Source organism: Aphanomyces invadans (genome assembly GCF_000520115.1).
Source record: "Aphanomyces invadans strain NJM9701 unplaced genomic scaffold supercont1.10, whole genome shotgun sequence".
Taxonomy (NCBI): Eukaryota; Oomycota; class Saprolegniomycetes; order Saprolegniales; family Verrucalvaceae; genus Aphanomyces; species Aphanomyces invadans.
The window spans coordinates 1,442,156-1,457,473 of NW_008580155.1; the positions used below are offsets into that span (position 1 = coordinate 1,442,156).

The following is a 15,318-nucleotide window of genomic DNA, read 5'->3' on the forward strand; positions in this document are numbered from 1 at the left end:
CGAAAACACTTGGTAGAAAATGTGGTAGTTGCGCTCGCCCTCGGCTTGGCCCACCACGCGACTCTTCTCGAGCAGGTACGTCTCGCATCGAGCGCCGACCAAGAGCCCTTCCGCGTTGAACTGGAGCTGCGCAAACTTGCCAAAGCGGGAACTGTTGTCGTTGCGCTTTGTCTTGGCGTTCCCGAACGCTTCCAAGAGCGGGTTCGACTTGAGCACTTGGTCGATCACCAACGACCCGTGGTCTCCGCCGCCAGAGATGGATGCCAAGTGGTTCATCATGATCTTGACCGTTTCGGTCTTGCCGGCCCCGGACTCGCCGCTCACGAGGATGCTCTGTTCAATTCCATGCTCGTTCATGTCAAGATACGCTCTCGACGACAGGGCAAACGGGTGCGGCGCCAATTCATCGCGAGGTTGGTTCAAGTACTGCAAATACAGGTCCTTGTGGTACAGGTTGAGCCATTTGTAAGGGTTCACGGCGATGCAGATCTGGCCCGTGTACGTGTATGGGATGAATTGTCCGTGGCGGAGTTGCAGGTTCTTCAACACAGCAGGTTCGTGCAAGTGGTTAAGGGTGCACATGTCCTCCACGCCGAGCTTTTCAAACGTGTTACAGATCGGCATGGCATTCGACGACACTTCGCCGGCCAGTTTGGCGATATCCCGCACATCAATCGTCTTGGAGATGCCGTCCTCCGGGTCGTACTCGGCACCGTCCGCGACGTACCGCACTTCCACTTGCGTGTCCGACACCTTCTGAATGATCTGCGCCTTCTTCCACACCTCCGCGGCGTGGGGCACCCACACAAGAGCGCCCATGGACGTCTCCTCGAACGCTGCTGCCATCAATGCCTTGTTCAGGGGCAGCGAATATAATAGACTGACTACCTTCGATGCCGACCAGAGCGTGACTGTATCAATAGTTTTCATCCATCGGGTATTTGATGCAATGTCGGGTTTTGCCACCCAATTTTCATATCGAACCAAATAAAACCCGACATGCTGTCCCTTACGGGCAAGCTGGTTGCGTGAACGACAGCCATTTCGTTAGGGCACCTGGTCTGATTGGTCGGAGAGATTGGAAAATTGCCTTATATAGACCAATATCCTGTTCCTGTTCATTTTTTGGTCAATGAAAAGCATGAAATTCGGAAATGAATCGGGTGTAACGTTCGATTGAAGGGATTTCGACGTGGGTCGCGGTGGACGAGGAAACGCTGCTTTCGTAACGAATCACACAAGGAAGACGCGCTTGATGGCATGCCAACACGATGGATGCCGACCGAAAGGTCGTTGTAAGATAATGAATCTGTTTGACAAGGTGCTGGAAGCTGTAGGCCGTTGCATCGACTTTTCAACGATATAAATTGCGGATGACGTTTTGGCCAGAAATCACCTTGATACGACCCGTCGCAGTTGGTTGAGTGGAGTCATTATGGCATTATGTGGATGCGTTCCCGAGCTCTCACACAACCCGTACGTCGTCGCGTGCGCAGGAGAGGACCCGGCTGAAAGGACGTGCTGGCAGCAAGCAATAGTCGAAGCGATGGGACAGTGTTTGCGCCGTTCAGTCGAGCCCAATTTTCGATGAAATCGGCAGGACCCAGCAAGACATCATTCAAGCATGAACAAGTGATTCTATCGAGCACTTCATCGCGGCCGTGCATTTTGTAAGCCGAAGGGGCGGGGTCGATGACAAGATTTCAGATGTCAGCAGTGGTGAATTTGAGTTGGGTTAAATTACGTTTTACTGTTGTCCGCACCTCAAACGGCTGCTGGGGCTCTCGTTTAACGCAATTGACACTTGGCGCGATATTGGACCCCTCTATTTTGAATATCGGATTTGACAGGTTATTCGGCCCTGCAGCAATTCCTGCTTGTGTGGTTTCCATTCTCTCATTGTGCAATTTGAATTTGTGCCGTGGCGCAAGCGAATTCACAAGACACCTCCATGAGCACGTCCCAATTCTCGTACTCATCCGCGCGTCTGCGGCGCGTGGAGTACCTCCAGTTTGGGGTGTTCTCTCCCGACGAGGTGCGTCAGATGAGTGTCACGAAACAGATCAAAGTGAACGATCGCATCATTCCTGACGGGATCACACGCCCTGAGACGTTCATCAACGGCCAGCCCGTCATCGGCGGTATTGGGGACCCGCGTATGGGCACGTGTGACTTTCGAGCGCGGTGCAAGACGTGTGATTGCACATACAGTGGCAGCGGTGCGAAAGTGAACGACTGTCCGGGCCATTTTGGCCATATCGAGCTTGCCCGTCCCATGTTTCACGTTGGATTTATCAAGATCTGCAAGCAAATCTTGAGTTGCATTTGCTTCCACTGCTCCAAGATTCTCGTGGACGAGAGGGATCATCGCTTTCGCGCAGCGATGCGTCAAAAAAACGGCCAACGCCGATTGAAAATGGTGTACGAAATCTGCAAGAACAAGGGCATGTGCGAGTACGGTGACGAGTCCAATATGGAGAAAGTGCAAGAGGGGTGGAACCTCGGCTTGCAGGGCGGCATCACGAACGAACAGGCGCCCAAGGACGTCGGCCACGGCGGGTGCGGGGGGCGTTTGCCAAAGTACCGGCAAGTGGGGATCAGCTTGCAAGTTGAGTTCCCCGAAACCATGGAAGACATCCCAGGCTCAGGGGACAAGAAGCAGAACTTGCCCGCTGACAAGGTGCTCAGCATCTTTAAAAACATCACGGACGCCGACTGCATTGCACTTGGGTTTAACCCGCGGTGGGCACGTCCCGACTGGCTCATTTTGACACTCATTCCAGTCCCACCACCACATGTCCGCCCGTCGGTCGCAATTGACGGGGCTGCGCGAGGGGAAGATGACTTAACACACAACTTGGCCTCGATCGTCAAGGCGAATCTGGCGCTGCTGAATTGTGTCAAGAAGGGCGAGCCGTCACACATCATATCGCAGTTTGAACAGCTTCTGCAGTTCAACCTGAGTACATTTGTCAACAATGAACAACCAGGACTGCCTCAAGCGCAGCAAAAGAGCGGCAAGCCTCTCAAGACGATGCGGCAGCGCCTGCGCGGCAAGGAAGGCCGTATCCGTGGGAACTTAATGGGAAAGCGTGTCGACTTTTCGGCGCGTACGGTCATCACGGCCGATCCGAACTTGGCGATCGACCAAGTCGGCGTTCCGCGCAGTATCGCAATGAACTTGACTGTTCCAGAGCGCGTGACGCCATTCAATATGGTCCTGATGCACGAGTTGATTAGCCGGGGGCCGTTGGAGCATCCCGGTGCCAAGTATATCATCCGTGAGGACGGGAACCGCATCGATCTGCGCTACATCAAGAGCAAGTCAGAGCTTGCTCTGAAGTGCGGCTGGATCGTCGAGCGCCACTTGCGAGACGACGACTACGTGTTGTTCAACCGTCAGCCGAGTTTACACAAGATGAGTATCATGGCCCATCGAGTCAAAGTGCTAGACTGGTCGACGTTCCGCCTCAACATCTCGGTCACGACCCCGTACAACGCCGATTTTGACGGCGACGAAATGAACTTGCACGTGCCGCAGTCCATGACGGCGCGCGCAGAAGCGCAAGAGCTCATGAGTGTGCACAAGAACATCATCACGCCGCAGCGTAACGCGCCTGTCATGGGTATTGTGCAGGACAGTTTACTCGGTGTGCAAAAGTTCACCAAGCGAAACATCTTTGTCGAAAAAGATCTTGTGATGAACATGCTCATGTGGGTCTACACTTGGGACGGCAAGGTCCCGACTCCCGCGATCCTCTTGCCCGACAAGTCAAAGGTACTCCTCCTACTCGAGATTTGACACCATGCTAGACTCATGTGATTAGGCCGGCAAATACCGCCCCATCTGGACGGGGAAACAAATCATGTCGACCATTATCCCCAACATCAACTTTATCGGGTACTGCTCGACGCATGAAAGCGATCAGAACAAGAAGGACTGCGACTTGCCCTTTCGACGAAAGATGAGCCCCCGCGACACCCACGTGATCATCCAAAACGGTGAATTGCTGGCTGGGATCATTGACAAAAAGACAATCGGGCCCGGCGCAGGCGGTTTGATCCATAACACTGTCCTCGAACTTGGACACGACGAGGCCAAGCGTTTCTTGGGTACGAAATTTTGTCCACAGAATTAAGTTAACCGGGACGTACAGGTGCGACGCAGTATTTGGTCAACCAGTGGCTCGTGTGGCACAGTTTTACGGTCGGGATCTCCGACACGATTGCCGATGTTTCGACGCTCAAGAATATTGTCGACATTATCACGAACGCCAAGATTAAAGTGCAAGATTTGGTCGTGACGGGTCAAAAAGGCAAGCTGGAACTGCAGCCCGGTCGCACGATGATTGAAACGTTTGAAATGTTTGTGAACACTGTGCTCAACAGTGCGCGTGATCAGTCGGGTCGTGAAGCGCAGGTTTGTCCATCTTAATGCGTCGAAACGACCGTGATGTACTGCTGATTGTAGGGGAGTTTGGATGAAACGAACAACATCAAGGCAACTGTGACGTCTGGGTCCAAGGGGTCGTACTTGAATATTTCGCAGATTATTGCTTGTGTCGGACAGCAAAACGTCGAAGGGAAGCGTATTCCGTATGGATTCCACCACCGCACACTGCCGCATTACGGCAAGGACGACTTGGGGCCAGAGTCGCGAGGGTTTGTCGAAAACTCGTACTTGAAGGGGTTGACGCCGCAAGAGTTTTTCTTCCACGCCATGGGTGGTCGTGAAGGTTTGATCGATACTGCCGTGAAGACCGCCGAGACTGGGTGCGTTGTTGCGCTCATTCTTTTGCAACTTGGCGTGCGATTGACATGCGCGGCGGTAGGTACATTCAACGTCGGTTGGTAAAAGCCATGGAAAGTGTCATGTCGCGGTACGACGGCACGGTGCGAAACAGTAACGGGGAAATCATCCAGTTTTTGTACGGCGAGGATGGCATGGACGCTGTGTGGGTCGAAAAGCAAAGCTTTGACGGCCATACACTGAACCGTGCCAAGTTTGAGGCCAAGTTCAAGCTGGATCCATTCGACGAAGACTTGGGGACGCTGCCCCATTGCCCTGACGAACTGTATATGGACCCCCAGATCATTGCAGACATCCAGTCAAACCCCGTCACACAGCAGTTGCTGCGCGAAGAATTCATCCAGCTCCAAAAGGACCGCCTGAACTTGCGCGTGATTTTGGGGTCGCGAGGCCAAGGCCAAGAAAGTGACCAAGCGGCCCAAGTGCCGGTGAACTTGCGCCGGTTGATTCAGAACGCACAGCAACTGTTCTCTATCTCGCTGCTCCATCCCACGACTTTGCATCCCGAAAACATTATCGTTGGTGTTCGCGAACTTTGCCGCGAGATCATTGTCGTCCAGGGCGACGACCACTTGTCCGTGGAAGCACAAGAAAATGCGACCCTGTTGTTCCAGATCCTGCTTCGTTCGACGCTGGCTGTCAAGCGCGTGTTGTTGGAGTATCGCTTGAACAACTCTGCATTTGAATGGTACGTTGTCTCGTGTGTCTTGTGGAAAAGGTGACGGTGTGCTGTGCAGGCTCATGGGCGAAATCAAGTCGAAATTCTTGAGCTCGCTGGTCGCTGCCGGTGAAATGGCTGGTGTCGTTGCGGCGCAAAGTATCGGGGAACCCGCCACACAGATGACGCTCAACACATTTCACTACGCCGGTGTGTCGGCTAAGAACGTAACGTTGGGGGTACCACGTCTCAAGGAAATCATCAACATCGCCAAGGACGTCAAGACACCGTCGATTCAGATCTACCTCAAGCCCGATTGCGCGCACGATGCCGAAAAAGCCAAGCAAATTCAATCGACCCTCGAATACACGACGTTGATGGATGTGACGTCAAGCACGGCAATCTACTACGACCCGGACCCGACGTCGACGGTGGTCGAGGAAGATGCGGACTTTGTTGCGAGTTACTACGATGTGATTGACGAAGACACGCCATTGGCACGGTCGCCGTGGCTGTTGCGTATTGAGTTGAACCGCATCATGATGGCCGATAAGAACTTGGAGATGAAGGAAATTGCGCTCCAAATTGAAAACGAATACGGCCAAGACTTGAGCTGCATCTACACGGATGATAATGCTGACAAACTGGTCCTGCGCATCCGTATCATGAGCGAGGAAGAAGACAAGGTGTCGCAGAGCGGCAGCGCAAGCGTTGGCCAGGAAGACGATACATTCTTGAAGCGCGTTGAGCACAACATGTTGACCCAAATGCGTTTGCGTGGCGTGCCGAACGTGAAGAAGGTGTTTATGCGCGAGAACCCGCAGAATCAGTGGGACGAAGGCAAGGGGTTCATCATGGTCAAGGAATGGGTGCTCGACACGGATGGGACCAACTTGCTCGACATCATCTGCCACGAATCCATCGACGCATCGCGCACGATCAGTAACGATATTGTCGAAATCATCGAAGTGCTTGGGATCGAAGCGGTGCGTCGCGCGCTGCTCAACGAAATCCGCAACGTCATTTCGTTTGATGGCGCGTACGTAAACTACCGCCACTTGGCGTGTTTGGCCGACGTGATGACGTTCCGTGGCCACTTGATGGCCGTGACGCGCCATGGCATCAACCGCGTGGATTCTGGACCTCTCGTACGCTGCTCGTTTGAAGAGACGGTCGAGATTCTCATGGACGCTGCCATGTTCAGTCAAGGGGACGAGCTCGCGGGGGTGACGGAGAACATCATGTTGGGGCAATTGGCGCATTTGGGCACGGGCGTCATGGACTTGGTGCTGGACGCCAAGAAGCTGAGCCAGGCGATCGAATACGACGCGTCGGAAATTGAAAACGTCATGCGCGAATTTTCCAAGGATTACACGACACCGGATGTCAACACTCCCATGGCAACCCCGTGGGGCCAAACGCCCATGTATGGCACGCCTGCCCCAGGAACGCCAAGCTTCGGAACTCCCGGCGCAACGTCGCCTCTCATGAGTCCATCCGGGTCATTCTCGCCGTTTGTGTCGTTCTCCCCACACAATGTGCCCACATCGCCTTATTCACAAAGCCCAGGGTACGCTCAAAGTCCAGGCCTCAACCCGACGTCCCCAATCTATTCGCCGACGTCGCCTGCGTACTCCCCGACCTCGCCTGCCTACAGTCCCACGTCCCCGGCCTACAGCCCCACTTCCCCGGCGTACTCGCCAACGTCTCCTGCCTACAGCCCCACTTCCCCCGCGTACAGTCCAACCTCTCCGGCGTACTCACCCACGTCTCCTGCATATTCGCCGACCTCTCCCGCGTATTCGCCGACTTCCCCTGCTTACTCGCCGACTTCCCCCGCGTACTCCCCAACGTCACCAGCCTACTCCCCTACCTCCCCGGCTTATTCGCCAACATCTCCGGCGTATTCGCCGACTTCCCCTGCTTATTCGCCGACTTCACCAGCATATTCCCCGACGTCCCCAGCCTACAGCCCAACTTCCCCTGCGTATTCGCCAACTTCCCCCGCGTATTCGCCGACGTCTCCAGCGTACAGCCCGACATCGCCTGCTTACAGTCCGACGTCTCCAGCTTACTCTCCAACTTCCCCTGCTTATTCCCCGACGTCGCCAGCATATTCCCCGACATCCCCAGCTTACTCGCCAACGTCCCCCGCGTACTCTCCGACTTCCCCTGCCTACAGCCCGTCCTCTCCTGCATACAGCCCTGCTTCTCCCGAATACAACCCTTCCGAAGGCTCGTACGGCGGCGGCGGCGGCTCTGGGCGATATACCGATTAATTCGGCTGTCTTGATCACGATGGCCTTTTATGACGATGAATACAATAACTTTTGCATGTTTGTTTCATTTTGATAGTAATACTAGGTGAATTCTAGTATCACGATGTAACGCGGTTTGTAACAGTCGCCCACCCTCTAAAGTACCAGCGTATCGTCGCCTCGTCAATTCCCCCACTTGTCCGTTGATATTTCCAACTCAAATGTCTAAACTTGATGTGGACAATGAACGTGCACCGATGGATGGGCGGTAGCTGTCGCCGCCTTCATGCACCCCATGGCGTTGTATCTGTATGCATTGCTGTACCTTTCGTTGCTTTGCAACGTATAAACTATGACTTCTATTGAGTAAGTTGTGCGAGAAGACGAGCGGAATTGCTGAGTCACTTGAATAATTTTTCACAATAGAGTGAATTTTTGAAATATCCGTCAACCCTGGACGATCTTGGGAAATTCCCTCCAGACAAGAGTCGAGTGTCTTTGGCCTCTGCATCTACAGGGACGGACGAAACGCCGGCGGCATTTTCATTCATTGTCACGACATCGATCCTTCCCTGGATTGATTGCCGCCCCTACAACATCATGCAGCGTCGTGAATCTTTGTCGACAGGAAGCACGCTCGTATGGGTCCCTCATGAAAAGCAAGTGTGGAAGAAGGCGCAAGTGATTCAGAGGGTGTCCGAGTTTGAGGTCGAAGTTAGCTTAGTTACGGACGACGCCAGCGATGCGCACGACCCTGAGGACGGCATCGTCAAGAGATATGACGTGCGCGAGATTGCGAAGCTGGCAGGTGAAGTGTCAGCCACAGCCATGCCCATCTGCAATACATTTGGCAAATTCGGCGTCCCTGACATGTGCACACTCAACCACCTCCACGAACCGGCCGTCCTGAAGAACCTGCAGCTGCGGCATGCGCTGTACGTCCCATACACATACACAGGGCAGATTTGCATTGCCGTGAACCCGTACAAGTGGCTCGACTTGTATCGAAAGGTGCTCACACCCTTCTTCATTCCTTCCCCCTCACGCATGTCTAGGATTTGTACGGAAAATACCTCGAACTACCACGAGGCGACCTACCGCCGCATCCGTTTGCCCTGTCGTCAAGCGCATATATCGACATGCAGGAAAACGGCATCGAGCAAAGCATCTTGGTGAGCGGCGAGTCCGGGGCCGGCAAGACTGAAACGGTCAAGATCATGATGAACCACTTGGCGTCCATCTCTGGCGGCGGAGACCACGGGTCGTTGGTGATCGACCAAGTGCTCAAGTCGAACCCGCTCCTGGAAGCGTTCGGGAACGCCAAGACAAAGCGCAACGACAACAGTTCCCGCTTTGGCAAGTTTGCGCAGCTCCAGTTCAACGCGGAAGGGCTCTTGGTCGGCGCTCGATGCGAGACGTACCTGCTCGAGAAGAGTCGCGTGGTGGGCCAAGCCGAGGGCGAGCGCAACTACCACATTTTCTACCAAGTGTTTTCGCTAGCGCACGAAATCAAGAAGACGCTGCTCCTGGACGGATCTGTTGGCGACTACACGTACGTCAGAGTCGGGGAAGGGTCCCGAGTTGACGACATCGATGACTCGGAGTATCTGCAAGAAACCAAAGACGCCATGGACACGATCGGGATCGACTACCGCGAACAGCAGGGCATTTTCGAGGTCGTGAGTGCGATTTTGAACCTCGGGGAACTTGCTTTTAAGGCAGAGTCCAGCGACACGAGCTCCGTGTTGTCTGTTGATCGCTTGCAAGCGATTGGAAAGCTGCTTCAAACGGACGACGGGGCGTTGCAGCGCATTCTAACGAACCGGACGATGGCCGCGCGCGGCGAGACGTTTACGATTCCGCTGAATGCGGCGCAGGCAGAAGACCTACGAGATGCTTTTGCCAAAGGGATTTACTCCCAGTTGTTTGACTGGCTGGTCGCGCGCGTCAACAACGCCATTTGCAGCACGCATCGGAACGTAAAGCACCACATTGGGCTGCTCGATATTTTCGGGTTCGAGTCGTTTGACCACAACGGGTTTGAGCAACTCTGCATCAACTACGCGAACGAGAAGCTCCAGCAAAAGTTCAACAGCGACATCTTCAAGACGGTCCAGACCGAGTACATTGCGGAGGGGATTCCGTTGGAGCTAGTGTCGTTTGAGGACAACCAGCCGATCCTGGACTTGATCGAAGGGCGCATGGGCCTCGTGGATCTTCTCAACGAAACGGGCGTGCTGGCAAAAGCGACGGACGCGGCATTCGTCGGGAAAATCCACGAAGCGTTCTCGACCCACAAGTACTTTGAAAAACTCCGCACGAACCCGATGCAGTTTAAGATTCACCACTACGCGGGCGACGTCATTTACAACGGCGAGAACTTTCTCGACAAAAACAAGGACACGTTGCCGCCAGACATGCTCGAGCTCCTGGCGTCGAGCAAGTCGCCGTTCATCCGTGACGTGTTTCCAGAACTGACCCACGATAAACCCAACAAACCGGGGCGACGGCAGGGATTTCTTGTCGGAGCGACAATTGCCAACTCCTTCCGCAAGCAACTCGGCGAACTGATGGAGCAAGTCGCCAAGACCACGACGCAGTACGTCCGGTGCATCAAACCAAACGCAAACAAGAGCGCGAGGGAATTCGACCGCCAAATGGTTGTCGACCAACTGCGGTGCGCGGGGGTGATTGCCGCGATCCGCATCAGTCGCGCGGCATTTCCGAATCGGCTCACGCTGCACGAGTTCGGCAAGCGATTTGACGTCATTTGCCCGCCGAAGCTGCGCCATGCCGCGCCGGAAGCGATGGTCCTTGGGCTGTTGGAAAAGCTCGGCATAACAGACTCGTCGTCCCAGAACGCCAAATTTGCCATCGGCAAGTCCAAAGTGTACTTTAGCTCAGGTTTACTGCAGTACTTGGAGGAACAACGAACGGCCGTCCTTCGCAAACAAGCCATCCTGATCCAATCGCACATGCGCGGCCGCGCCAAGCGCAAGCAGTTCCTGGCCATCATCCAGGCCACGCGAACAATTCAGAAGTTCGTACGAGGGTGGATCGCGCGGCGCCGGTGGCACGTCCTGTGTCAGGGTATCCCCCAACTCCAGTCTGTCGTTCGCGGGTTTGTTCAGCGTCGCAAGTTCCGCGTGCTTTTGCACAAAGCTCGTGAGTGCAATCGGCTTCGCATGTTGGCCGAGGCGAACGCCCAGTTAGCATTGAGTGTGCAAAACCATGTCAAGCGCGAGAGCGAGGAGGCGCCGATACCGCCTCGGGCACCCCCGACGCCAACGGCGCTGGGAAGTCCATATTTCAACGGGGAGATTCCCGACAGCCCCAAGAAGCGGTACCCCATGCAGCCCACTTCGTCCGCGGTGGTGTCGGCTAAAGTCCGAGACGACATGGCGAAGAGCGTCGAAGAAGCGCACGCGATGGCTGAACAAGCCCGGCAGGCGGCCAAGGAAGCAATGCAGCTCAACGCGGCGCTCCAAGTTGAAAACGAACAACTCAAGGCGAAACTGACCAAGAACGCGCGCGAGTATGCCGACGAGGATTTGCGTCAAGAGAACGAGCGGCTGCGCGCGCAACTAGCAATGTTGCAGAGCAAAATCATTCGTGCGGATGAAGTCGCACTCCTGTCTGCAAAGGTAAATCCTTGCACTCTGAGCACGAGGAAAATAATCGACGGTGACTGGTGTGCTAGGTCGTGGACAGCCGACTCACATATCGCGACGGGAAGCAGTTTGTCGAGTACAAGCTCCAGATTGAAACCAACAACCGCGGCACGTTGTTCGTGTGGCATCGATACAGCACGTTTCGAAACCTGGCAACAACGCTCCAGACCAAGAACGGGTATGCGCGGAAGGACATCCCGGAGCTGCCCAACAAGACGCTCTTCAACAACTTTACAGACAAAACGGTCCAAGAACGAGTGGAGAAGCTCAACGCGTTCCTCGACGCGGCGACGAAAGCCGATTATTTGCAGTGGGGCATTCGCATCGATGCAGAAACGTGCGTGTACAAGCGACGAGTCAAAGGCAGCACCAGTGGCACGTCGTCGTATAGGTACGAACGACCGAATCTGTGTCGAGTGATGTGTGTTGATGACGGCACCAGGGATTCAATGATGTCTCGAGACACGATGGTCACGGCAATTCCCACTGGAGGCTTTTCCCCAACAAACTCGGAGCACTCTCGAGCATCCATCTCGTCCGGGCCATCGTCGTCAAAGGAAGAAGGGTCGTCCTTGCTCCGCAGATCATTCTTTGGACGGTCGAAGCGTTGACAGATAGGGCTGGCACACAATAAGTTGAATTCGATTTTAAGTTCTACATCGCCGTTGGAGATGCCGTCGAGAAGAGTTGCTTCGATCGCACAGAACGCGGCGGTCGGTTGGCCGACCAACGTGTGGGGCTGTGTCGTCGAGAACTACCGGTTGGGAGTATAGAAATGCACCAATCCGATCTCTGGAATCTTGAATAAAGGCTTTTGATTGGTGGATATATTTAGGCGAAACTGCCTCCAGCGCATGACTTTCAAGGCTTCGGGATATCCAAGCGGCCCCAGCACTTGGTGGAGCTCGCCGTTTATCTCACGTACTCGCACAGCATGGACATCACGGCACGGAACAGCGAGATGATGAACGTGAAGGTCGTCGAACCTCCAAAAGACTCACAAGGATCCTCGCCGAAGCGGCGAACCACGGCGGAGAGGGATGGTGTCGACGAAGGAGAGGCGGTCGTGGAATCGCGCAACAGTAAGTTCAGCTTGGACCTCAAGAACAAAGTGGAAGAACGTCCTTCGACAACCTCCAGCGCCATCGACGTTGGCCATTTGAGCGGAGACAAGGCGAAGCGCAAGTACAGTCCACGCTTTAGCAAACAGCGATCGAAGAGCGAAGTTATCGAATCGACGAGCATGACATCGGTCGCGTCTAGCGCGGTGGCAATCTCCGACAATTTAGTCGTTGCGGAGCCAGGATCTCCAGCTGCAAAGGCCATCGACATTACCAATCAGTTCGACGGCAAGAACAAGTATGGACAACTCCATGCATGACTCCAATCGCGCAACTCGTGCTGTTCATGTATAGCGTTCGCTCATCGCCCAAATTGACGTTCAAGAAGCCGGATGGGAACGAGATCGATGGCCAGCACGAGCAGTACACGTTGACGTATGGCATGATGACGGGCATCCTCAATTCGGTGTTCTCTGCTTGTCAAAGCTTCCGCTGACTGCTGACTGCATGCAGGCGGGAAGTCTAAACATGTTCAAGCAACGCCTCACCATGAACGACTTTATGCGTGTGGACAAGCGCGAGTTCCCGCCCAACCCGCGATCAAAGCTCACGCACTCGTTCAAGTTCAAGGTAAGAGGGGTGTCGGGAAGGAAGGCTGGCCGCGCGATTCACATCGGACGACGCAGGACTACTCGCCCGACATTTTTCGGCAGATTCGCCGCCGATTCGACATTGACAGCGTACGTGAAAACGTTGGCGATGCGATTTCTTGACGACGAAACGTTATGCGCAGGCCGACTACATGGTGACGTTGTGTGGCGATTTCAACTACATCGAGTTCATGTCCAACTCGAAATCGGGCCAATTCTTCTTCTACTCGCACGACGGCCGGTTCATGATCAAGACCCAGACGCAGGACGAGTCCAAGTTTCTCCGACGCATCCTTCCGCACTATTACAAGGTACGACGTGCTGCGTCTCGTTCAAGGTGTGTGTGACGCGTGCAGTTTGTCATGGAGAACTCCAACACGCTCGTGACGCGGTTCTACGGCATGCATCGCGTCAAGATGCACCACACCAAGAAGCAGCAGATGCATTTTGTCATCATGGCGAGTGTATTCAACACGCCGAAAGAAATCCACCTCCGCTTCGACCTGAAGGGGTCCAAGGTCGGGCGCAATGCGTCCGTGGACGAAAAGTCCAAAAACGGCGTGCTCAAGGACAACGACCTGGTCGAAGAGCACATTCACTTGTCCCTCGGGCCGGAGAAGCGTGCGATGATGCTCGAGCAGCTCCGCAAGGTTTGATTCGCCATGTGCAACGTCGATGAAAGATGGGTCGTAGGATGTGGCGTTCCTCAAGCGGATGAAGATCATGGACTATAGTCTCCTCATCGGCATCCACGATTCAGGCCAAGAAATCCTGCAATCCCCCATGGCCTCGCCACATCCAGCCAAGGGGCTGCCGCCACCGCTCCAGCTCGACTCGCCCACTGTGGTGTACGTTTGTCGATTTTGAGGCCTGCCTTGGGTCATTCTTGTGACTACAGAAAAGGCCGGCCGAGTGTCGCGGACGCCCTCAAAGTGCTCAAGCTCGAAGAGTTCCCATCGCACTCCCAAGTTTCCGACACCGCGAGCGACGAGAACTCGGGAGACGAGGTCGATTACACAGACGCGCCATTGTATGTTGTCCTTTTGGACGACGTTGGAGTTGACTTTGTGACGACAGATCGCCGCGGACGCTGGAGACGACTGCCAAGCCACCGTCGGGTGGATCGATCTTTTGCAAAGACTACGGCGGCGTTTTCGGCCGGTCGAGCGCACGCAAGAAGAACGGGAAAATCTACTTTGTCGGTATGGTCGATACGCAAGCGTGATGGTGCTGTGTTGACATGGGGAGTGGTGGCGAGTAGGTATCATCGACATCCTGCAGCAGTACAACACGCGAAAAATTACAGAGACCGTGGTCAAAGGGCTTGTCCACAACAAGAAGGACATTTCGTCAGTGCCGCCTGACCAATATGGCGACCGATTCCTCGACTTTATTGAGAAGAACGTGCTGGTCGACGAATAGGACTAGCCGCACAACCACGTCAACCACACACCCAATTCACATGAACAATACATAATGAAAAGCGCGCATGCATGAACCATGCAATTTGCTCGAGCGTCATGGCAAAACTGCCTTGACACCCTTCACTACGCCGCGCAAAGCGGTGTGCTGGTGTTGCAGACCTCATGTGCATCGAGAGCGCGAAACAACGCATTGCCAATGACACAGGTGCATGCCGGTGTGGGCTACATCGCTGTCGTCGCAGGATGCCAGTTGGGCTAGCAGGGGATCGCCTGCCACCTCCGCGCAGAACCTGCCATCTGCTCCGACGGTGCCGTGGGTTGCCAAGAGACATCCCATCAACGAGCAGTTGTTGATTCAAGTTTGTCGGCTGCACGGTACAATGGTGTTTCTTACGTGTTTCTTACCCTCAAATGTGGCCAAGATCAGGCGTTTGACACACTGATTTGTTTCAAGCTATCCATTACCGGGCCTGGTGTCTGTCCTTGACCAAACGCGATCGCTGCGCGCGGTGCATCTCCAGCTCAGGAGAAAGCGTCCAACCAACCGTGGATCGCATCCACTGACCTTCCACAACGTGGATTTATCCCATCGCCCCCGCAACGCAAAGTAGAATCTGGCCACGTGTAGCGAACGCGTCGAAGTTTGAGAACGCGATTTTGTTCTGAATTTAACACACTACGAAGTCGGTTTTCTTTTCGAGCAACACGGTACAATCTCGAAACGTACGGTTGCCTTTTTATTTGTATGCCAGAACCACCGTACAGTAGAGTACATTCGTACATTAA

General features: G+C 54.5%; 4 protein-coding genes across 4 annotated transcripts in view; 3 read left to right on the plus strand and 1 right to left on the minus strand.

Moving 5' to 3' along the window:
• Positions 1–869, minus strand: part of H310_06133 (hypothetical protein) — a 9,874-nt gene extending 9,005 nt beyond the window's left edge. The window contains exon 1 of the mRNA XM_008871065.1: positions 784–869. Coding sequence (XP_008869287.1) covers positions 784–846 — 63 coding nt within the window. The 5' untranslated portion in view covers positions 847–869. The remainder of the gene's footprint in view (positions 1–783) is intronic.
• A 1,082-nt stretch (positions 870–1,951) lies between these two features.
• On the plus strand, positions 1,952–7,747 carry H310_06134 (hypothetical protein; the record flags this gene model as incomplete). Its single annotated transcript, XM_008871066.1, has 6 exons — positions 1,952–3,778; positions 3,828–4,113; positions 4,158–4,420; positions 4,472–4,773; positions 4,833–5,498; positions 5,548–7,747. The coding sequence occupies 6 exons, from the start codon at positions 1,952–1,954 to the stop codon at positions 7,745–7,747; spliced, it is 5,544 nt and encodes a 1,847-aa protein (XP_008869288.1).
• A 468-nt stretch (positions 7,748–8,215) lies between these two features.
• Positions 8,216–12,114, plus strand: H310_06135 (hypothetical protein). The gene is made up of 4 exons (XM_008871067.1): positions 8,216–8,737; positions 8,782–11,370; positions 11,427–11,788; positions 11,840–12,114. Exons 1-4 carry the CDS (start codon positions 8,327–8,329, stop codon positions 12,006–12,008), a joined length of 3,531 nt encoding a protein of 1,176 aa, XP_008869289.1. The 5' UTR covers positions 8,216–8,326; the 3' UTR covers positions 12,009–12,114.
• A 141-nt stretch (positions 12,115–12,255) lies between these two features.
• On the plus strand, positions 12,256–14,881 carry H310_06136 (hypothetical protein). Its single transcript, XM_008871068.1, has 10 exons — positions 12,256–12,756; positions 12,813–12,924; positions 12,972–13,088; positions 13,145–13,198; positions 13,252–13,419; positions 13,465–13,758; positions 13,802–13,956; positions 14,007–14,138; positions 14,186–14,310; positions 14,370–14,881. The coding sequence occupies exons 1-10, from the start codon at positions 12,332–12,334 to the stop codon at positions 14,528–14,530; spliced, it is 1,743 nt and encodes a 580-aa protein (XP_008869290.1). The 5' UTR covers positions 12,256–12,331; the 3' UTR covers positions 14,531–14,881.
• Positions 14,882–15,318: the final 437 nt, after the last annotated feature.